We start from the raw sequence: 24,681 nt of genomic DNA, 5'->3' as shown, positions 1-24,681 counted from the left end.
TGTGAAAAGCCCAGTGCCCAAATAATGATGCCATTGCACAGCACATCTCAAATGATGCCCAGAACTCACCTTGGAAAACTGCAGCATTCTGAATAATTAAGAACTTGAGCTCCATACTTGCAGACTGAAGCAGTTGTTCCATGTTCAGTCGTGCTGTTAGTTGATACTTTTCTTCCATCTTTCTTGAGCAGCATGTTGGGCCTTTGGGGAGACACACTTGCAAATCTGATCCTGAAACCAATAAGATTTTCATGTTTCAGTAAGCAGAATGTCACACACACAAGGCAAATACAGCAAAACAATGCATTTCTTTTAAAATACAGTAAAATTTTGATTATTTAAAATTACAGTTTATCTTAAATAACCCCTGATTTCTCCCAGTTATCCTTATGACTGAATCTTTTTGAATAACCATGAGAACTTATTGCCTAATTGCCTAGGTTTGACTCATAAATTCTGCATAAACTAATTTATAGCACAAAGTATACGTCATTGAACACCAATATTTAATTTGTCTGTTAAAAGATCAGTCTTCACTCCTACAATTTCTTTTTCATGACTATAATTTATGAATGAGAACACAACCAAGAAGCAATTTTCAAACTTCCAGTTATGATTTCCAAGTGAAATGTATGTGTGGCCAATCCCATGTTGCTAATATTAACATGCAGACAATCACCAAAATGCCTTACAACCCCAACAATTCTAGCTCTATCACAAATGCCAAACTCTTGTTCCTCTGAATTTCTGAGCCATCTCTTCACCGCCTCCCAAAGGATGCAGAATGCTTTTTTAGTTTGGTATCTTGATAAAGATTTTCCAAATGAATCATCATCTCGATTATTCCAAAATTAGGGAATCAGAACCTTTTCTTCTCAGTCCTTATTCAATGTGACACTTTGCAGTCCTCACAGTAAACCAATCCCTATTTAAAATTCTCCCCATCCCTTGCTTTAGTGAACCTACTCTGACCCCACACATCCCCATACACCCACATACACCCCCCTACTGCTATGGCTACTCTTATCTGTCTTTTCTTGCTTCCTATTCTTCTAACACATAAATGTTGTTGACTCCCCTTCTCATTCTCCAGTTCTCTCAACCCTGATGATCTGTTATAACTCTTATGATTGCTGAACTCTCTAATCCTGACTTTACCTCTCTTCTCAGCTCCCAAATCCCACATTTTCAAACTACTCTATGGGAATCTCAAATTCAGCATACCCCAAACTGAACTCAATATATCCCAGAAGCACAGACACAAAGTCTCCTGTATTCTGTATCTCAGTTAACAATTACCATCTACCAAGTTTCCCAATGATAAAAACCCCTTTTGCTGTTTTCTGCTCTTCACTGGTGACTCAACACATTCCTGTATGTTCCAGAAGTCATCAGTATATGAAAGAAAATTGAAGCCATGGGAGTAAGAGTCATTCAACAAATGTTTTATTGGGTATCTACTATGTGCCAAGCACTGTAGATATATAGCAGTCCTGTAACAACCCTGCCCCTGTGGAGTTATATTCTGAGAGACAACAAACTGCATATGTAAGGTCAAGTAGTGATAAATGCCACAGATTTTTAAAAAAACTAAGTAAAGGGAAAACAAACTGTGGTATATACATACAATGGAATACTACTCAGCCATAAAAAGAAATAAACTATTGATACATGCCACCACACGGATGAACCCCCAAAACATTATGCTAGGTGAAAGAAACCTGATTTTAATATTACCTACTGTATGGTTCCATCTAGAAAGTGAAAATTCATAGTAACAGAAAGCAGTTCAGTGGTTGTTGGGGAAGATGGAGGGCAAGGAGGAAGTGAGAGTGAGGAAATTTGGGAGAGTGATTGGTATGCTCGTTATTTTTATTGTGATTGACTGTTTCATGGCTGTAGGCATATGTCAAATTGTCAAAGGGTACCCTTAAAATATTTGTGGTATGTCAATTAAACCTCAATACAGCTGCTGATCTTTTTAATGTTTAAGAAACAAACTAAGGGACATAGGGGATATGGTAGCTGCAGGGATGACTCTATTTATATAGGATAATCAGGGGTGGTTTCTTTCACAAGGTGACGTTTGAGGAGAAGCGAGAAACAGGAGGAAGTCCCATGATTTTATATCCTCTACCACTACTAGCAAGTATTAGGGCTCAATGAATATTTAAGTCTAATCCCCTTCTTCTGTAATTCCTGTTTTACTCAAACTTTCCCTTCAACAAGCATCTGTCAAGCTCCTTCTGTAGTGGCCATGAACACGGGCATCTCAGACCTCCTGCCGCAGGGTGTATAACCGACTAACGACCCCAGCTGCTGCACTCTGCATTGACTGCCACATTATACCTAGGCCACGATCCTTAGGGGCTGCTCCCAGTCAAGGACTGAGCATGGCAAAGTGCTGACAGGCATTTTGGCTTCAGGACTCCCCACTGACCTTGACAAAACTTCCTTAAAACTGCCCTGCAGTTTACATTCTTTCTACTCAATCCTCCTTCCTTCCCTCTCTCCTCTACAGGGGTCAGACCTACACCACAGTCAAATGGCTTCTCCAGCATCCTTCAACTCCCTGCTCATTTCCTTCCCCAGTGTTTTCCCCAATAAATTTCTTGCACATCTAGTTGACATCTGCTTCTCAGAGGACCTAGGCTAACATATCTCCTGTGTGCCAAGCACTGTGCTACATAGGTACAGCTTTCAACAAGAGAAACGTGGACTGTCTAAAGGGATTAAGAGATGAATACCTAGTGCATATAAATGAGTGCAATAAAGCAACATCATTAGCTCGGTTGACAAAATATGTATATGGGATATCCCCCAGAGGGGGGACACCCCCAAAGTTCCATGAAGTGGTTGGCAAAGTAACCTAAGTGCAGGTGTGTTCAGTTGTGTTCAACTCTTTGCAAACCCATGGGTTGTAGCTCACCAGGCTCCTCTGACCATGGGATTCACCAGGCAAGAACACTGGAGTGGGTTGCCATTCCCTTCTCCAGGGGATCTCCCCAACCCAGGGACCATACCTATGCCTCTGCCATCTCCTGCATTGGCAGGCCAGTTCTTTACCACTGTGCCACCTGGGAAGCCCTGGCAAAGTAAAGTTTCATAATAAACATCAAATCTTACTGAAGTGAGGCTAGAAACTGTATTCAAACATTTAAAAAAAAATATTTATTTTTTATTTAGCTACACTGGGTCTTAGTTGCTGCACGTGGGATCTTTGATCTTCACTGCAGCATGTGGGATCTTTAGTTGTGACATGTGGAATCTAGTTCTCCGACCAGGGATTGAACCTGGGCCCCCTGCACTGGGAGTGCAGAGTCTTAGCCACTGGACCACCAAGGAAGTCCCCATATTCAGACATTTTAGACAGTTTTTCAATACCTGAGGTGTTGTTTTTGGTAGGGGGGATTAATTAGCCATAAGTTATCAGAAAATTGATTATTACAATGTCTCATTTCCCTATGAAGTCTAGTTAATCATGGCCTTAATGTATGTGTCCAAGTTTTGTTAATTTAGGAATGAAATTAATCAAGTTCAACCTCACATAACATCACTGTTGGAGTTCACAATATTGACTTCAACCTCTCCACTTCCCCCTCCTCAAGGGAGCTGCTGACAAAAGTAGTGAAGGAGAGCACAGATAATATGTATCACCGAACCTAATCCAGCACTGCGATTTATAGTACTGGATGGAAAGGTGATATTTAATGTGTCAAAATACAATTTGGGGTCTGGAGACACAGAGTTCAGATTTATCTCCTATAAATGTCAATCTCATATACAAGCCTTAAACCAATTTTAAATAGGGTCTAAGCTCAAAGGCTTTATTATTATCTTCAGGAAAAAAAAAAACAGAGCTCTCTAGCTCATGGTGTTCCTTCTATAAGAAGTTACAAAGTGTAATGCTTTTCTAAAAGTGGAAACTCATGCAGTTTACTGGACCAAGGAAGGAAAGAGTCCCCTTGGGGACATGTGGTTAATCTAGATTTAAACAAGGGTAGTTGAGACAGATGTGTAGATATGAAAAATCCTACATAGCAGCCAATTTCCGTACACCAAGTTCCTGTCCATTTAGCAAGGTTTAATTTATTTTCTTAGTAAACTGATACCTAAGTAGTGTGTGTTTAAAATACCTTTATTTGCATACATTCTTAAAATTAAATGTTATAGATAAACTCTTTGTGTTTCGAAACTGGTGTTTCATCACTGGTGAAGATTTTCAGTTTTCAAGAATGGTGGAGTTTATTTGGCAGGGTGGCTGTTAGTACTGCTTTTTCTCCCACCAGCTCTAACCAGTGGGAGTCATAAAATAATAGGGCTCATAGTTTTTCTTTGTGAAGTGCCCTGAGCGCCTTACTAGAAGGTAACAAACTGCCACTCGATGTACCAACAGAAGCCCAGGAATGGCTCTTTAAATTACCATGACCCCAATTTGGTTTGCCTTAATATGATAATTCACAAAGTAGCTTAGAGCAAGCATAGGAGTAACTGTTCCCTGAGTTGATCAAGTCTCATCATTGTACAGACTCCCACTACCTCAAGAATTTGTTTAGCCAAAATCTTTAAAGGACTTAAATGAGAACTTATGGTCATGATGTCATGAAGAAAGGTACTTATTATATCCAAATATAAGAAATGTATATATAGCAATATTTATCCTCCAACTTATCACTGCCTGGTTAATCAATAAACCAGTACAATTGATCTGGGGGCTAAGAGTGAGCTATAGATTTGAGGAAATAAAACATCTATAAACTGATAGGAATTCAAGATTTCCAAACCATGAAGGAGAGAAATAAATGCCAAAGGGAAAAACATTTTCTTTTAAGTAAATTTCATGTAACTCACAGGCCAGGTTAAAATAAGCCTCAGCACACGATAGCATAAGGAACAGTGGGCCAGGAGAGCTAGACATACCTAAATTAAATGACAACAATGAAATATGACCATTTTAATGCATGAACAAACACAGGAAAGAAACAAGACAGAAAGAATGCACAAAACAGATGGAAAATACAGAAAGAATTTAGAGAGGAATCCTCATCAACAAAACAAAGAATTACTCTGGGAACCAAATGCCAAGTGGGCTGAATAAAAAGTAAAACCCAGGGCAGATGACTAAGGAGGCACACAGAACTGGTACACACTTGTGTGAATAAAAGCAGAAAGGCCAATTCAAGAAATAAGATGCAACCTACAAAAGACAGAGTAAGTAGCAAAGCATTCTTTAAGCATGTCAGGAACAAAAAAAGGTTAAGGGAAAAGTGCTCCTTTATTAGGTGGGAAAGAAAAGTAATCGTAGGCCACACTGGTCAAAGAGGTGCTCATTTTTTTTTTTTTTTAAAAATGGAATTCAGCTGGGAAATGGGGCTAGAGACAAGCAGTATAGCCTGGGATGGAGATAAGGAGAAGACTTAGCAATTGACTATTCAAATAAGTCACAAAGGTTCAACTCTTTAGGGCTTAATAACTTGCATTCCCAGATGCTAAAAAAAAAAAAATTAAAGTCATTATGGGGCTGCTAGTTCCCATTTATTTTGGAGGATTAAAAAGTACCTTCATACTATAATCTCCTTTCCTAGATTTTGAGTTCCTGAAGAGCAGAGAATGACTCCCATCTCCTTTGGGATGCTCTGTCGATCTCAGCCAGCCCTGTGCATGTAGCAGTGATTAATGAGGGCTGCAGACTGAGAGCGCTAGTAAAGAACTGTCTGATTGAAAAAGGAGGAGTGGAGATAGACAACCCTGAAAATGTTACATCTGTATTCTTAACTTTGATCTTTGAAAAATATTCTAAAATACAACAAAAATCAATTTCTAAACACCTTGAAGATTCACAAATAGATGCTTCACTTGAAGGAACTATGAATTAATTTATTTCCAGTTATTTTGAGACAATGTCTTGCTTGCATATTGGGTCTGGCTCTGGGTCTTCCAACTGAGAAGGGATATTTGAGTTATAGAAGCTCTTCTCTGGAGGATTATTCCCAAGTGTATTCAAGCTGGGCACCTTTACCAGTTGCTTCCCCTTCCAGTGGCTAAATCACAAGAGGTCCACAGCAGGTTCCCTCCTGTGTACTCTTGTGTAAAGTGATCTCTTAGGTTTGGCTACCTATGGCCTTGCATTCTTTTATTTATTTATCTGGCTGTTCTGGGTCTTAGTTACATTCAGGATCTCTAATTGTAGCATACGAACTCTTAGTTGTGGCATGTGGAATCTAATTCCCCGACTAGGGACTGAACCCAGATTCCCTGCATTGGGAGCAAGGAGTCTTAGTTACTGGACCAGCAGTGAAGTTCCCCAGCCTTACCTTCTTGACCCAGAACACAGACTCTTTCCTTCAGGCCTAGTTCTTGGTCTTTCTTTAGCTCCATTCAAAGACGTGACATTTTAGCCTGCTCTGGATTCCCTTAGCCACCTCTGCCAGTACTGGGACGTCAACACACATTCACTTGGAGACCCCATACCAGGCCTGAGCCTGGTCCCTAATTGGAAGGGGACAGTGAACACTGTGTATGAGGCTGTTTAAATGCATCTGTTCTATTGGATTTTATTCTAAGTCAGTAAGTTTTAACGGCCTTACATCATTGTAAGACACTAGTAGGCAGGAAAGAGCAAAACACTTACGGCCCCTCTGGTCAAGTAGTTTACAATTTAGTCCTAGCCCCACCATTTACCAGCTTGCAAGCAAAGATGGATTATTTAACCTATACATGGTTTTTCAATCCTTATTATCAACAGCACTTACCCTGCGAAGTTGTTGCAAGGACTGAGTAACACTATGCATATGAAGCTCTTAGCCTACTGGGTACAAGGTAAATATTCAATATATGTTAAGTAAAATTAAAATAAACAAAAAATAAATTCATGCTAAGAGACCAGACTTTCACACACAAAAATAGCTAGAGAACAGTTAAAGCTGATATATGGTTAGGTGAAAAAATATGCAGTATATTTTCTGAGGGAATGGAAATACTCTATATTTTAATCGGGGTGGCAGTTACATGGGTATATAAATTTGTCAAAACTCAGAAAATTCTTCACTCAAAATGTACTCTGTTATTTGTAAATTATATTTCAATACAGTTGATTTTTTAAAATATGAAATACAGACAACATTTGCTATATAAGTAAATGCTCACCAGAGGCTCTAGGGGTCAAACAAGACTTCCAGGAGGAGGTGGGGCTTAAACTAAACAGTCAAAGATGAGGCCAATGGGCGAAATGTGTTTGGCACCAGTGGAATAGTGGGGCAAGACTAACCTGTCTGGAGAAAAGCTAGAATCTGGGGTGTAGCTAGCTTACCAGACAAGAGGGGCCAAACTCTGAAAGGCCTGGAATGGAGTTAAAAGACTATGAGCTTGACTGTACAGACAATAAAGAACCCCAGTTGAGTCTCAAGCAGAGGCATAATATGATGAAGGGTGCTGTCTAGGAAGATTAGTCTTAAAGCTTGAAATTGGGAAATGGGCGAAATAAACCCTCAAGGTCACTTCCAGTCATCTGATTCTCTAATTACCTTTATTATGTTCTACATGTTGGTTATTTTACTACACTGTAATTTTAGCTAATGGCCATAAATTGTCAAAAATCACATTTAAAAACACACTAAAGAACAGAAGAAATATTAATGTGGACCTTTATCCTCATACTTTTCTAAAAGCAGATAGAACATATTCAAACAGCAACAGAAGAGAATAAATCGTCAGGGCTCAGTAACAGTGAAAATTGAAATCTTTTCCATATATGTGTGTGTGTGTGTGTGTGATGATGATTTGACATATTTTATTGCCAAGGTCTGCTTTATGAACAGCAGATGTTTTTGCTAACAAAGGTATGTTGTGCTAAAAATAATATTGCAATATTACCATTAAAGTAATAGTAAGCAAAGAAATGAATGATATCCAAAACTGGTTGCTTCATGACTTATTGGGAAAATAATAGATGTCTATTAGAATTATCCAAAGGATTAAGTGCAGATTGCTCTATTAATGAACAAAAAAAAAAAAAAAATCAACGATTTTTAAAAGTTTTTTTTTTTTTTTAAACAGAGGACAAGTCAATTTGCCATCCAAAAATATTAACTAATTTCCTTAGCATATAATAGTGACTTGCTGTTAGAACGGTGCCTTTTCCCCTAATTAATCATTATCTAAATCAAATCTTACACGCTCATTAATTTCTTACTAATCAAGATAGGAATACAGATGAAAGAAATGGCTGCATTTGAAACCAATGGGGAAGTGAGAATTGCTGGTAGAAGAAATTGTCTTAGGGAACCCAGATGAAGGTTACTCTTCTATTATTTAGCCTGAAAGACCATGACCTTGCAGAGGGCACACCTGAGTATCACGAGCTCAGACTTTAAATCAAAGATCATGCCTGGGGCCGCCACAGATTCTGCCTCTGTAAAAGGCAGGCCAAAAATGTTGCTACCACACTGGAGTACTGGGAGTTTAAAGCAACCCTGGAGATAAGCCATTCTCTAAGCCTGAGAATTAAAGAATGAATTACCTTTATCTCTACTGCCAACTGTCAATTAATTGCGTATCATTTCATGCCCAGTAAAGGCTGAATCCCTTGATCGCTACACTCTCCCACAAAGAGGTTCTTTCTGGACCACATTGCCAACCAGCCATCAACATGTGCTCTGGGAATACAAATTCACTGATTACATGCAGCCTGCCAAAGTGGTGAACAATTCATTCATCCAACATTTACTGAATGCCTACTCTGTGCTAGGGTCTCTGCCCAAACCAAGGAATACAATAATGAACAGGACATAGTCCCTGCCCTGGAGTTCACAGACTGGTCCAGGAAATGGACTCCCAAACTAACAGGAAACCTCTAGATCACTCAGGACACCTCATTCACCTTTAGCCCCTAGAGCCAACTATCACTGGTTATAGCTAAGTCGTGTCCAACTCTTGCGACCCCACAAATTGTATCCCGCTCCTCTGTCCATGAGATTTTCCAGGCAAGAATATTGGAGTGGGTTTCCATTTCCTTCTCCAGGGGATCTTCCCGACCTAGGACTCGAACCTGGGTCTCCTGCATTGTAGGCAGGTTCTTTCCCAACTGAGCTACAAGGAAAGCCCGCTCTTACTGATTCTGCTTTTTTAAATATCCCTCATCATTCCCCTTCTTTCCATCTCTGCCTCATCACCTCACCTCTTCTCACTTGGAAAACTATTACAGCCTCCAAACTGGCCTTCCTGCCTCTACACGCTCTTCCATCTAAGCCGTAGAGATGTGTTACTAACATATATATCTGCATCCTTCTCCTTCTTAAAACAGAGCAAGTGCATAGGGGTGTGAAAGGGGTGGCATATTCAGGCATTGCTGAGGAAACTGGTAAGGCTAGAGGCAAAAGTGAGCTGGTGGAAAGTGGTTGGGGCCAGATGAAGAGGAGTGATATGAGCCCTGCCACAAGATGATTCCTAGTTATCTTTGGCTACTTTTCATTTTGTTGTCTTTTTAAATACTTTTTCCAGCTTTACTGAGGTATCACTGACTCTGAGTTATCTTTGGATTGGCTTCTCACAGGAAAGAGTGTTCATGGAAGCAGAGATGTCCTCCATCCTCCACAAGCTGTCTACCCTTTGAATTCCCACAGCACTCCACATCCTTTATACAGACATTTCTCACTCTGTAACTTGCATCATGGTTATATTTGCATGCCTTATCTTTGCTAGATTTAAGTTCCTTGATGGAAAGACCCTTAACTGATTCATCTTTGTATCTCAAGGGGCTCACTGAGGTTTGGACTTCATGCCCTCCCCTTTGACTTGGAACCAATGCCAGAACTTCAAGAGAGTTCAATTTTAAAGGAACTAGATCAGACCAATTGATGTTACTAGAGCAACTTGTAGAACAGTATCCAGGGAAAATGAAGAGTGCTCAGAGCCCAAAATGGAGATCTCTCTCTCCTCCTCCTCTTTTCCCCTCTTCTCTTCCCTCCACCCCCCTCCCACCCACATATATTACTTCAACAGGGGAAAACCCTAATAAAAACAAAATAGGGTTGGAGGATATGCCACTTGGGATAAAGAATCTTTTAGAAATCTGCCAGAACTAAACCAAGGCAATTTTCCTGTCTCCCCAAGTCGCTCTTTGACTAATTGCTATTCTACTCAGATAAGGAGCAGAGATCCCATATTTTAGGAGATGCGCAATTTTTATTTTTCAGATACAATCTTCAAACATGTAGACCTGAAGCATAGCTGAGAATTTCAACAACCTAGGCCCAATCTAAGTGCTAGGCCATTCCCCCTGTGTATGAAATCACATTGGGGCAGGGGGGGAGAAAGAACACTTGTGTATCAAGACTAAAGTATTATTATCTGCTCTGCTACCAAGGACAACTCAACCAAAAGCCTTTTCAAATCTGGGCTTCACTAGATGACTGCATAGATAATTTCCAGTCTGAGAGTCTGTTTCCAACTATAGGTTAATTGATAACCACTGAGCCCATTCTAGAAAAGGAATTGTTGTTTAGTCACTCAGTCATGTCCAACTCTTTGCAACTCCATGGACTATATCCTGCCAGGCTCCTCTATCCATGGAATTCTCCAGGCAAGAATACTGGAGTGGGTTGCCATTCCCTTCTCTTTGGGATCTTCCCGACCCAGGGATTGAACCTGTGTCTCCTGAAGCTCCTGCATTGCAGGCAGATTCTTTACCACTGAGCCACAGGAAAGACCAAGATTCAGTATACCTGACCCTAAAGAAGCAACCTTTTGCTTCACAGATGTCTCTGGTTTGTAAAATCCCTGTACCTGATGTTTCTGCAAACCACAAAAACTAGGTTGAAAACACACCAACCACCTTGACCCTACAGATCCCCTGAGAAGGATCTGAAATGTTTTTCAAGTGGCTAATAAGCAATGATTGCCTTCTTATGGTTAAAGTCTTTAGAAAAAGATATATTTTTATAAGAAAAAAATCCAATCCAATAAGGCCAAGAGTTAAGACACCAAGTCCATGCTGAATAATAATATGATAGCCTACTCTGTTTCAGAACTCTTCTTCTGATCCAGCGTGACTAGGTAAGTCATTTCACTCCCGTTTAGAAAGTGGGTTAACAGCAGTTGCCACCCACATCCCCTTCACGAAACACACTGAAATGTTACAACCAAATTTAAGCTTCCCTAGAACAAGTTACCTGTAGAGTAGAAAGCTCTGGTAAATTGGTATGATTCGAGAGGCCCTGAAAGTTCTCTTCTATAGTGGATTGAATGGTACCCCTAAAAAGATGATGGATGATGTCCACCTCCTAACCCCTAGAACCAGTGAATGTGATCTTATTTGGGAAAATGGGTCTTGAAGATGTGATTAAACTAAAGATCTCGAGATGAGGTCATCCTGGATTATCTAGGTGGGCGCTAAATCCAATGACACGTCCTTATGAACAACACACACACAGAGGAGATACAGGAAGAACAGAAGGCCATGTGAAGACAGAGGCAAGGACTGGATTGATGCAGCCACAAGCCAAGAAAGGCTTGGAGTCAACACAAGCTGGAAGAGGCCAGGGAGGATTCTCTTACAGCCTATAGAGGGAATTCAGCTGATACTTTGATTTTGTACTTCTGGCCTCCAGAACTATGAGATAATAAACTCACTTGTTTTAAGCCACAAAATTTGAGGTAATTTATTATGACGGCCCAAGGAAACTAATACACCCTCCTCTCTACCACCTACAAGTATCTGCCTATGCGTGTGTGGTCATGTCTGACTTTTTGCAACCCCGTGAACTGTAGCCCACCAGGCCCCTCTGTCCATGGGATTTCCCCGGCAAGAATACTGGAGTTGGTTGCCATTTCCTTCCCCAGCGGATCTTCCCGACCCAGGGATCAAACCTGCATCTCCTGCATTGCAGGCGGTTTCTTTACCCACTGAGCCACCAGGGAAGTCCCCAAGTCTCTGCCTAGTAATGTCTCAGTGTTTCATCATGAATGAGTTACTACTTTGATTAAGCAATTTCATCAGGTGTTGTCTTAAAGTGCAACATTTCTTGAGTAATTCTCTTACTTCAAACCTAAAGAGTTTATGTGGGAGCTTCCTTCAGCACAGGAAAGAGGTGGTGGGAGTTAACCCAGAACACGTGGACAGTTAAAGTGAAAGTTTTAAAAAAGATCAAAAGGGACAAAAACCAAATTTTATCTATGTTCAGCCTTGAGAAAGTCCTACTGACAAAGCCCAAATGTCACTTTAACAGCATTAGTCCCAAGCCATAAAACAGACGTCTTGCAGAAGCAAAAAATAATATTGCCTTAGTCCTTGGCTTGTATTCCAGAAAAGTTGTTAGAAGGGTGCTCAGACTAATCCAAATGCCTCATTCTCAGTGCTCAAATGTGTTTGTTATCTTTTTTAAGTATTTATTTATTTAGCTGCACCAGGTCTTCCTTATACCGCTCTGCATCCTCAGTCTTCATTGCAGCGTGCAGGCTCTTTAGTTGCTGAGCGTGGGATGTAGCTACCTGACCAGGGATTGAACCTGGGCACCCTGTATGGGGAGTGCAGAGTCTTGGCCACTGGACCTCCAGGGAAATCCCTGTTTGTTTTCTTAAGTCTGATAAATTAGATGTATTTCATATACAAGAAAAAAAAAAGAGTTTTAAGCTATTAGCAACTGAACAACCACAAAGAGAGCTGGCATATCCCAATGTCTTTCTTATAGGTACCCTAGTCTTACAGCACTTCTGGAGATGCTGTTTAACCAGCTCCCAAGCAAATCTTTCCGATGCCCAATTGCCCTTACTGTTAAGATGCTTCTCCCGGCTCTAATGGCTAACCTAAATTTCAGTTTCAAGCCATTGCACCTTGTAATTACTTTCTCAGCCACTGTAAATAATCTGTGCCCTCTATTTTATCTTTCCACTTTCCCTATGATAGGAACCTGTGGAAAGGGGAGCCAGTTGCCTTGTTAGTACAACAGACACATTGCACCTGAGCAAAATGCAACCAAAAGAAAATCAAACCCTCACTCTTGATCCCTTAGTGAGAAGCAATGTTATTGATCTTTTCCTTTTTCCTATCCTTCAGCTGATCTGAGTGTCTACACTGACATGCTCTAGTGCTGTGGCATTTATGTCATCTTGGGGAATAGCTGTGTAAATGCTCCAGTAACTTTATACATCTTCAGCATACTGTTGTGTTAGAACTTTAGTATCTGAAGGACTGGGAAGGACAGATTTTCCTCCTCCTCCTCCTCCTCCCCCGACTCTCATGTAATATGAATCAAAATCTTCACTAATTGGCCCTCCTCTTGTGTGTTACTGAAGTCTAGACTTGGTGGCAACCTTCTGTGGAAGAGATTTAATGAAGGAGAAAGTGCATGGGAGAGGAGTTGGCAAGCAAAGCAGCTATAAGAAACTTGGAGACATGAGGTGGGGCAAGCTGAGATTGGAAACTAAAGAATATTGTTTCAAACACACACACACACACACACACACGTTGGTGAATTCACTTTGCCCTGAACCAAATGTTTCCAAAAATTGAGGAAATTTTAAGTTATTACTGCAACACATAAAAGATGGTTCTGTGATGCTCAGTAGTGACTTTTTTCCTCCTTGCTTTCTTGAGGAGCTACTAAAAACAAAAATAAATTACCCAAACAGGTGATTTGGAGATTTGCCTTCCCATCCCAGGATTTCACTGAAAAACTCAAAATGCTAATAGTAACTTCATTCTCCTGTCTAGCTAAGGATGATTCAAATACAGAGCTCTCCAGAGCCCAGTGTGGGCTCCAAGAGGCAGTGCCAGGAGGGCTCCAGATCAAGCTGAAGGAACTAAGCCTGGATCTAGGACCTCCCTGCGAGCTGCTAGTCTTAAATGACCTGCCTTCAGAAAGCCACCAGCTCTTGAGACCACAGTAATTTGATTCGGGAATATCTGCCTCATTTAATTTTTACTTTTTTAAAAGAAAGAACTGAAATAAAGTAGAAACAATATGGGAACTATGGGGCCAATTCTCCCCAAACTATGCTGACCCTGCATGTATATCTAAAGAGTATAGCGGTTCAAGGTAGCTGATGCTACAGGCAACGAGGGCAGTGATGGAAACCATTTGATGCAATCACTGAGGCAGATCAACCCAGAGATGATAACCTTCACTGAACAGGAAAATCAAATGCCCATGACCCCTGTCTGCTGAGCTACATTTGGGATGCAGCATTCCCACAGATGCAAGCCTTCGCTCTTCCCATGCCCTCCTCCTTACCCTCAACAGATACAGAGACCCCTCCAAGCCTGGTCCTCATCAGTCTCCATGTCTGCCTCCCCCATCAAGAACAGAGAGTAGAGTTGTTGTTTTACTTCAAACCCCTAGTATCTGACATATACTGGATTCTCAAAACTGGTTTCAAAAATAATTCCCAGAAATGCTGAGCCCACCACAAGAGTAGTGATTAGAAACATGGCTCTGAAACCAGCCTAAGCAGATTTAATTCATTTCGTGGTTATTCAAATTTGGACAAGTCACTAAACCTCTGTAAGCCTCTATTTCCTTATCTGTAAAATGGGAGAAATCATACCCACCTGGTAGTTCTATTGTAAAGATTAAATGGGATGTTGCCCATAAAGGGCTTAGCACAGTGCCTGGCTCAATAAATGTTAATGATTATTAGCACCGCCCCCAGCACAGGTGCTCAATAAAAACTTGCTGAATTGAAGTCACACCAGTGGGAATGAATAGCAGATGTGAAGGCAGCCTGAGCTTTTTTTTTTTTAAAGGTTTTCCTCACCTCACTATGCACTAGATGACCTGCGAGAACTTTTCTTTTTCTTTCATTTTTTTTCCTTTCTTTTCTTTTTTTCGAGAAATAGGATAGAATAGGGGATAGTTAGGCTCCAGTTTTGCTGATCTTCAGTTTTTCATTCAGGGCAGAAAACCAAGTCTGGCAAAGTCAGGCAGATGATTTTCTGAAGAATATGACAAGGCTATTATAAACCCTAAATGAAAGTTGTGTAATGAGCATGAATCTGAATATATTTAAATTTCCTCTAGATCCAGTTATTCCAGCATCATCCTTACATATTTTTTAAGTGTGCTTTTTGCAAATGTGAGGAGATCAAAGCCCTAATAGATAGCAGAATTTCTTCAGGGGAGGGGGTTGGGTCGTGGGTGGGGAGGGGATACACAATTGTCATGAAAATTAACCCCTGAAAATGCACAGGATTTTATTACCCAACGGATGCCGGAGGAGATTACTAGATTTTTAAGGTCTTTGCTATCAAGAGAGCAACCTGCATGCCTGAAATAATTAAGAAGAAGAAACTCAATTATCTAGTAAACTGAAATTTCAAACCACCCTGCTTACCTAAATGAGAAAAGCTGCTTAGACTAAAGCGTCATTACTTCTATTTAGACAAGCCTTAGCAAAGATATACAAGGAGCTAAAGAATGGGACCCCACATTCTTCCCTAAGCCACAACAATGCCTGTTTATGTAAATAGGATTTTCAATAACGGAACGGAATCTGAAAAAAAATGTTTTCATTATTGTCTCTGAAAAAATGCAAATGCGGAAGATGAAAGTCAAGGGGCTTTCACTATGATGGGCACTGAATCCCCTAAAATATTTATCCTATGCGAGTCTGAGCCTGGATTCCAAGTGGATCTAAGAAACAAGCCATGACTCTTTTTCTCCTTAAAAAGGTCTGAGTACAATATGAAGAATCACAAAGGTTTCTCTGACTCTGTGGCAAGTTGAGTGTGTATTTATTCAAAAACTCCATTTCGAAAAGGAAGAAAAGTAGTAGTAGAGATCTATTTACCTTTATCTGGCAGCCCCTTTCAAAATCGGGGCCAAAATAGAAATACCCTTGCCTCCATCATCATCACCATCTGACAAACAAACACTCCTGCCGCATGACCACAACAACTTCCAGGCACAAACTAAAAGCTCATTAAAGACTATATGAAGGCTATTTATAGAAGAACTAAACAAAGGAGAGGACTACTAGCAAAATTAATTAGACTGTTCATGCTTTTGACAACTATTAACTATGTGTTTGAACTCAAGTGTCCAGCTCCTTTACTGACAAGTATTGATGACTATAGCGATGCCATATATCCAGAGTTTTAAACTGACCTTGTGGTTTTTTTGGTTTAAGAACTCAGGTTTTGACCTATACTCTGTATATCAGCCTTCCTGTTGCTGTTTAGGCAGCTGATAAGAGGCAGAAATCCTTCTTGCTCATTAGGCCATTAGCTGCTGTTAGGCAAAGGGCTCAGGGAGGCGGGTGTTCAGTGGCCCAGAGGAATGTGTCAAACTCCACATATAAAGCCAGCCCCGATTTGGGGTTAAGAATTTAACCTTAAAAGGTTGACAAGTCATAAATTTGCCTGAGGTTCATATATATGTGTGACTTTCACAGTTTATATTTCCTCGCCAGGACTCAAAGTCAAAACATGCCCCTGATTAATGAATGGTACTAATTGTTATTCCGGACTTGAGAGCATTAGTCTTTATCCAAAATATTTTCTTAAAAAACATACAATCTCATGCTTAAAACTCGTCTGGCTTAGGGGAGTTTGGATAACTGGTCAGGAAAAAAAAAAAGGAAGAGGAGCCTAATGTTATCTGTTCCTTCGTGCTACCATTTTGGTAGTCAAGATTGACTGAAAAGCTTCCATTTCACTGTGTCCATCAAGCAAAGTGCAAAGGAATGTCTTCCAAATCTAAACATGTGAGATAAAGCAACCATCTGTGAGTTCACACAAAAACCGAGCTGGGGCCCGCGGTGGTGAGGAGGTTGGGGGGAGGGCTAAAGTATCTTTAAGCACATTTTGTCTAACTTATCTTGTTAAATATTTATACATAACTGCATAACCTAACAACCTTGGCCAGGCTTGGAAGAGATAATAGATATAGGACAAACCCAAGATCCCCAAAGTGTAAACACAAAGAAAAAAAATACCACAGAATACTCCAATTGGAATACACTCTCTAACCTGCAGTCAAATTTGAAACTAGGCCACTAAAATCCTACAAGTGAAACAATGTCCTGAAATGTGATCCCTTCATCACGGAAAAGCAGACTAGTTTGGTTAGCCTACAAGGTAGGTGGCAGTTTTACCCCACGTTAGCAGTGTTTCAAAGGGGCTCCCTTTACCCGAGAAAAAGGAAAGGCATTCCGTGTAAGAAAAGAGATTTTGAAGAACAGAGATGCAATTTGCATTCATTGAGAATTATGACAAAGTAAGAACGAATGTAAACTATATTGCAACGATCAGAGGTATTCAAGTCAGATATATTTAGCCTTGTTCTATCTATACAAGAAGCCTCTTAACTACTCAAGAGTTCTTAGAAAGTGGAGTGTAAATTCATCAGTGCACATTTTAGACCTCTTCATTTCCAAACTAAGGAAGTGAATTTCACAATATCCCAAGAGAAGTAACCAGGTGCCCCAACCCAATATGTGGGCAGAAATGCAAAGCCTGTTTTCTCTCCAGAATTACTGAGGGCAAGCGGATGTGGAGGCGGCAGAGGAAGACAGGGGGAAAGAGGGGAGAAAAAATCAGAAGCAATAGGAAAAGGAAACGCCACTTTAAAAATAGCGAGGGAAATACAAAGCATTCCACTCATCTTTTTAAGAGAACAAGAAACACAAAACCATTCAATAAATATAGCAAACCATAAAACACCTTCTGTTCTAAACTATCACCACTTGAAAGAATGTGCGGGTGGGAAAGACGAAGGCAAAAAAGGAAGACAAGAGCACACAGAACACTCACTCTTCCCCTTACTGTGGGTGTCAGAGGGACTTGGGCTACTTATCAGTCCTCTAGGGAATGCTCCTGAGCTTTGGGGAATTTGTTAGTTGGTAAAACATCTTGCGGCCACCAAGACCTCACTTGAAAATAAAACTGAATATCGTTGAGGGGTGGGGGGAGACTCTAAATAACTGAATAAATGTTGATTCCAACATCACCTTCAGGCATTGTGAATGAGGCAACCTCACTTTCTCAAAGAACAAAAAAGGCAATCTGACAGCTTTTGAAGGCCAAAAGAACCTTCAGGCAACGTTATTAAATTGACCCACAGCACTGAAGTTTCAAAGGCAAGAAATGACTTGGGTTTTAGAAATTAACACTTGTATAAAACCTTCAGAATTCCGTGGGGGAAAATAAACCTTATTTCAGAAACAGACTTTGAAGTTTGAAAACAAAGCAGAAAATCTGTTCCTGAAAACAGAAGGGACTATTTGAAACACAGCACAGTTCTCCTGTGGCTCTTTGCAACTCCTCACAGGCTCCGCTCTGACTTCGGGAGTTGGCCAGAGAAGACACACCCCAGAATGCAGCAAAAGAGAACGTGGGAAACCATTACTTCCCTAGTGCGTGTGCATGGGCTCAGTTGTGTCCAACTCTGCAACCCCGTGGACTGTAGCCCACCAGGCTCCTCTGTCCTTGGGATTTCCCAGGTAAGAAAACTGGAGTGGATTGCTATTTCCTCCTTCAGGGCATTTTCCTGACCCAGCGATGGAACCTGTGTCTCCTGCATGGGCAGGAGGATTCTTTACCACCATGCCAACTGGGAAGCCCTAGATTCTCCAGGCAAGAAGACTGGTGTGGGTTGCCATTCCCTTCGCCAGAGGATCTTCCCGACCCAGGGGTCGAACCTGGGTCTCCTGCATTGCAAGCAGATTCTTAAGAACTACAGGGAAGTTCCTAGTTCCCTAGAGTAAGAGCAAAATGAACACAAGAGATACTGCCTCTGGCCATGTTAAATTAAGCCAAGGCCTAGACTATAGGGGAGCAAAGACTATTTTCCAAACTAGTTGTAAAGTTATTAGCAAATGAGCAAAGATCCCGTAGGCTACGCCTTCTCACTTTCTTAAACCCCTACATTCTCTCCCTCTCCCCCAACGCTCTCTGAATCTCTCTCTCCTTCCCCCTCCTCCCACCCTCCTTTCCACCCTCACCCCACCATTCACATCAGTGAATAAACAGCTGGAGCAGAGCACAAACTGGAGAAGTCAAAAGAACAATGATCTATTATATGCAAGACACTCTCTTAAGTGCTCCAAGGTTCTTACCCTCAAGGAGTTCATATATGCATACAAGTAACCTGGGGGGAATCCTGTTTTAAAAAAAAAATAGAAATTCGGCTTCAGTAGATCTGGGGTGGCACCTGAGATTCTGCTTTTTTCTTTCTGTTTTGAAACCCAGATTCTACATTTTCTTACAAGCTCCCAGATGCTGCTGATGCTGCTGGTCCAAGGGCCACACATTAATGAGCAAGGATCTAGTAAGAAGAAACAAGCATATAAATAATTACAAGAGCAAAGAAGAACCAAGGCCATAAAAGTTCATTGATCACACGGTTCAAAGGGACAATCACATCTAGTCTTGGGGAATCATAAAATGATTCATGAAGAACATGACATTGCACTGACACCTTGAAAAATGGGTAAGACGGCCACAGGCACCAAAGAGAGGAAGACAGTCAGGTGGTCTATAAGTAAAGGCTTGAAGGCAGACAACTACAGGATCCTCTCAGTAATGAGTCAGCGGCCTGTTATGCTTAAATAGAGGGCACACATGTCAACAGGATAACAGTGAGAGGCAAGATGGAGGCAGACTTACAGGACTCAGCCATCTGATTTGGATGTGAGATGTAGAAAAAGAGAAGTCAAAGATGATTTCAAGGTTTCAAGTTGCGTACCATGCAGAGATGCCATCACCAGAAATAAGAATGCTGGAGAGAGGCAGGTTTGTGCAGGTAAAAAAGAAAATGATGGACTAAGTTTTTACTGTGTTGAAAGTGAAACACTGGTAGGACTTCTGGATGGAGATATCCAACAGGCAACTGGGAAATACTGAATTGGACAGCAAGGAAGAGGTCAGGCTGGAAAGAGATGGGGGAGTCATTCAAGCAGTGAAGATAATGAAGTCATGGGAATGGTTGTGGGAATGAACAAAGAGAAAAGAAAGGGCAAAGGACAAACCCGCCTGGAACACTTGTGTCTAATAAAGGGTGGGAGGAAGAGCATAAACAAGCACAGACACAATCAGTTGTACAATTAGGAGGGGAAGCCAGAGTGTACAGTATAACAAAAGTCAAAGGAGGGTGGGAATTTAGGCCAAAAACTTTACATCCATCCAGGCCATATTCTTTCCCCTCATAATACAATGTGAATACTGGAAAGAGCATGAGCTATGGAGTGAGACTAATCTGGATGTAAATCCTGGCTCCACTACTTAAACAACCTTGGGGAAAGGAAACATTTCCAGGCCTCAGTTTCTTCATCTGTAAAACGGAGATGACAGCATCTACCTTTTGACTTTGCTGTGTAGATTACATGAGAGATTAAACATAAAACAAGTGACATCCAGTAGGCACTCTGAATTGTAGTCTCCATGCTCTTCTCCTGTGCCCTTCCAAACTAGTCCATCAAAGAAAGAGGACTCAAAAAAATCTACTGAAAAACAAGGAGTTTCAAGCTTATGTTTAATGAAAATGGTAACCTCAGCAACAACAGAGAAATTAAAGAAACCATTTTGCCAGAGAAACAGAAAAGTATACAATCCTTTCCACCCCCCCCCCCCAACCAAAAAAATTCCCATCTCCGTAGACACTTCGGGGGGAAGGTTCAGGAGGGAAGGGAAATATGTATGCTTGTGACTGATTCATGGTGTTGTATGGCAGAAGCCAACACAATATTGTGAAGCAATTATCCTCCAATTAAAAATAAAGAAAGAAAAAAGGAAAAGACCAACCCAATTACATAAGTATTCCTAGTATTTGCCTGAAACCACATGTTTCAAAGACTCGTCAGCAGGGCCCAGTCTAAAATGGAATAGAGACCAGAGCTCCAAAGCTACACACAGTTAGAGCTTTCTTTCTCTCCAAAGCAGGAGAGCCAGAGGGACCTCCACGTCGGAACCAAGCAGATCTGTGGAACTCAGAACCTGCTGACATTTTATGAGTGGCTGAATTGTTTGCACATAAGATATATAAAAACAAGGCTTTACCAACGTAAATGTAAGGTATGACTGCAAAAGACCACCCACCGCTAAGAGTTAACAACAACTTTCAAACAGTTTAAATGACACACATAATTATTAATTATTGCTATCGAAAATAATAGAAGTCTGATCCGTTGCTTCTAATGTATTTTTCTACACAGAGGTTTGTGTGTGTGTATGTTGGAGGACATTATCTTTTTTGCAAAGTCTTGTACTATGACAACATATACTCATACTTTTAATCAAGTGAGTTCTTAAAGTCTTTGGCTGGTCTTTTTTTTTTTTCCTGAAAAATCACCAGATGTTGGCAAAACACATTTTAAGACATGTCACATGCAAAAGCCTGGAAAATATCATCCACACCCATGAGTTCCAACTTGAGCCTATATGCTAATGACTCGCAATCCTGCTTCTCCGGAACTCCAGAAAAATATATACACTCTTTCCCCGAGATCTCATTTATCTATCCCCAGTTTTAAGTTACTATCTACATGCTGATAATGTCCAAATAAACACCTCCAGCCCTGACTGCTCTCTCTTCTATGGTCCAAAACACAACCTCAACTACCTACCAGGCATTTCTGCCCCAATAATCAAAGGACCCCTCAGACTCAACCTGTTCAAAATCAAACTCATTATTTTACCCCTCAAAAACATGTTCCTCCTATGTTTCACTCATTCATTCAGCAAATATTTACTGAGCACCTATTATCTGCTGTGGCCCCACCACCCAGCAAAACTAGAAGTTCTAGACTCACCCTTCTATCCTCATATCCAGTCAACAAGTCATGTCTATTCTACTTCCTCTATTCCTATTTACTGCCCTGCCTTTTCATCTGCATTATTAAAACTCCCTGCCACCACTCCCTCTCCAGTTATCCTCCATACTGAATGGTGTTTCCTCTTCTTAAAATGTTTTCATGGCTCCTCATCATCCTTGGATACAGTTCATCAAAACTCCTTAGCATTTCCTACATACTTCTCTTGTTCATCCTTCCTCTACTTTCCCCACATCTGCACTCCAAACAACCCAAACTAGTCCAATACAACAAATGTCTCATTTTGTCTAGTAACTCTGGACCTTTCCACATACCTTTACAGGACAGCCCACTTAAGGCAACTGGTTACCCTCTTCCATAATTCAACAGCGACCAGATCTGCACAGGGCACCCAGCTCATCACGCTGCCTTGACATCCATAGTTTTCCTTACTGGCTCCCTCCCTAAGCAGTGGTTTTATCTTATTCATCAGCTCCTAGCTCAGTACCTGGCATAGAATCAGTGCTCAATAAATGTTGGTTGAAGAATGAATGAAAAACTTGTAATATTTATTCAGAGATAGCATACAAAGTCGGAGAAGGCAATGGCACCCCACTCCAGTACTCTTGCCTAGAAAATCCCATGGACGGAGGAACCTGGTAGGCTGCAGCCCATGGGGTCATGAAGAGTCAGACACGACTGAGCGACTTCACTTTCACTTTTCACTTTCATGCCTTGGAGAAGGAAATGGCAACTCATTCCAGTGTTCTTCCCTGGAGAACCCCAGGGATGGCGGAGCCTGGTGGGCTGCCGTCTATGGGATCGCACAGAGTCGGACACGACTGAAGCGACTATGCAGCAGCATACAAAGTTCATTATTAATAGGTTCATTTTCTGAGAATTTCCATCTGTTTTTCAAAATAGTTAAATGTGGTTCCCCAATAAAATCACTCCATGTAACCTAACTTGAAAAGTATCTCTTGGGTCATAATCTCATTTCCAGAGAGCTCAACATGCAATCCAGCCAGCGCTAGACGTAGTTCTCCAAAATGAGCCAAATTCACAGTACGGGTTAACCATTACAACTTAAACAAGGGTCATATCTCTGTACTTAGGGAAATGATGGAACTCAATAAATGAGCAGTAGTTCTATATCAGTGACAATTAGGTCTGTAACACTTTGGGTGAATCCAACTGAAAATGGTTTACTTAGGTGCTGAAAAGCTATATTAAGGGTAGGCAGTTATAGGGATATTTTACATGTGTGTATGTACAAGTATACACATATGTATGAGGGCTGTTGGAACCAAGCAGATCTGTGGAGCTCAGAACCTGAAGACACCTTATGAGTGGTTGCATTGTTTGTACATAAGATATAAAAGCAAAGCTTTCATGACACAAATGTAAGGTATGATTGTGAAAGACCACCCACTGCAAAGAGTAGCAACTCACAACTTTCAAACAGTTTAAATAACACATAATTATTAATTGTTGCTATCAAAATAACAGAAACATTTATTTATACATATATAATCTATTAATATATACATAAAACATATACAAATACCACATTCAGATAAAGCTGCAGCTAAAATCTCTCTACTTGTCAAACTTCAGTTTTTCAAGAGGGGCAACAAGGCTCCCAGGGTCACAAAGAATAGAAAAATATGCTTCAACTTCACCACTCCCCTTCCTCAGTCTCTGCTACAAATCAATTTAGAAAATGATGCATTCAGAAAATCAGCCTTTCTCTAGATACATAGCATCCTGAGGGCTTCCTGGGTGGCACTAGTGGTAAAGAACCCACCTGCCAATTGAGGAGACTTAAGAGACTTGGGTTCAATCCCTGGGCCAGGAAGATCCCCTGGAGGAGGGCATGGCCAGCCACTCCAGAATTCTTGCCTGGAGAATCCCATGGACAGAGGAGCCTGGTGGGCTATGGTCCATGGTGTCACAAAGAGTCAGACACGGCTGAGAAACTTAGCACACATGGCATCCTAGGATGTCACATGACAGTGATAAAGTCCTCCAAACTATGTCTTTATGTGTTTATTCTTACATTCATTTTGACTTTTAATAATAACTCTGTACAAGGCACTCTGCTCACCACTCTAGAGGATACTGTGACAGTCAAACATGACTCCTACATTCAATGAGCACAGGGTCTGTCAGAGGCTATGCATAAACAATGAACTTCAAAATCATGGATACTAAGTAAGAAGTACAAATAAGGTAATTCTGGGAGCTGAATGTAATTGGGGCATACCTCTGTATTGTCTCTGCACACATGTTAATTTCCATGTTCAAATGTTTCCCGATCCTTTTAGTCTGTTATGTGTGAGCTAACTTTCTGATACATACTAGAGGGAGGACTTTTTACCTACTCCCTGTATCTGTCACCCTAACTTTTCCTGTCTTCGCCATGTTTTCCTCAGCTTCAATCACCCAAACCAAAATTTGACAACGAGCAATGGAGAATCCCAGGATGCCATGATACATACTGGAAGTACCAGTATGCAGAGTTTGGGAGACAGAGAACAGAATCATAATTAAGAAGGAAACTATTCAAATCTAATATTATTTTTAAACAATCATAATCTTTTTCTCTTTTCCCCTCTTTACTACTTGGGTCTGTATCTGCAAGAACATTGCTAGCCAACTTTAAAAGTATGCCCTAATGCATACAGAAATTAAGAGGACTTTCATAAGGCCCTTTATACTACTTCAATAAAATTCCCATGGCTGAAAATCCACTTTGAATTATGTCCTTTTAAATGTACATTTATGAAGCTTGATGTTATAAGTAAGGAACAACGAACACTGAAGAAAAACTGATATACATTTAGTATATGTATATGTGTGTATATATATATATATATATTTAGTATTCTGTAACTGACACCAGTTGCATTATTTTCACACTAAATAATACAGATCTGT

General features: G+C 40.7%; 1 protein-coding gene across 2 annotated transcripts in view; it reads right to left on the bottom strand.

Moving 5' to 3' along the window:
* The window catches only part of GPC3 (glypican 3), a 569,399-nt gene that overhangs the window by 410,206 nt on the left and 134,512 nt on the right, over nt 1-24,681 (bottom strand). For both annotated transcript variants that reach the window (XM_065916257.1, XM_065916256.1), the window contains exon 2: nt 70-231. In XM_065916257.1, coding sequence (XP_065772329.1) covers nt 70-178 — 109 coding nt within the window. In that variant the 5' untranslated portion in view covers nt 179-231. The remainder of the gene's footprint in view (nt 1-69; nt 232-24,681) is intronic.

This window comes from Muntiacus reevesi, chromosome X (genome assembly GCF_963930625.1).
Source record: "Muntiacus reevesi chromosome X, mMunRee1.1, whole genome shotgun sequence".
Classification (NCBI taxonomy): domain Eukaryota; kingdom Metazoa; phylum Chordata; class Mammalia; order Artiodactyla; family Cervidae; genus Muntiacus; species Muntiacus reevesi.
This window is presented reverse-complemented; position numbering and strand designations above follow the sequence as displayed.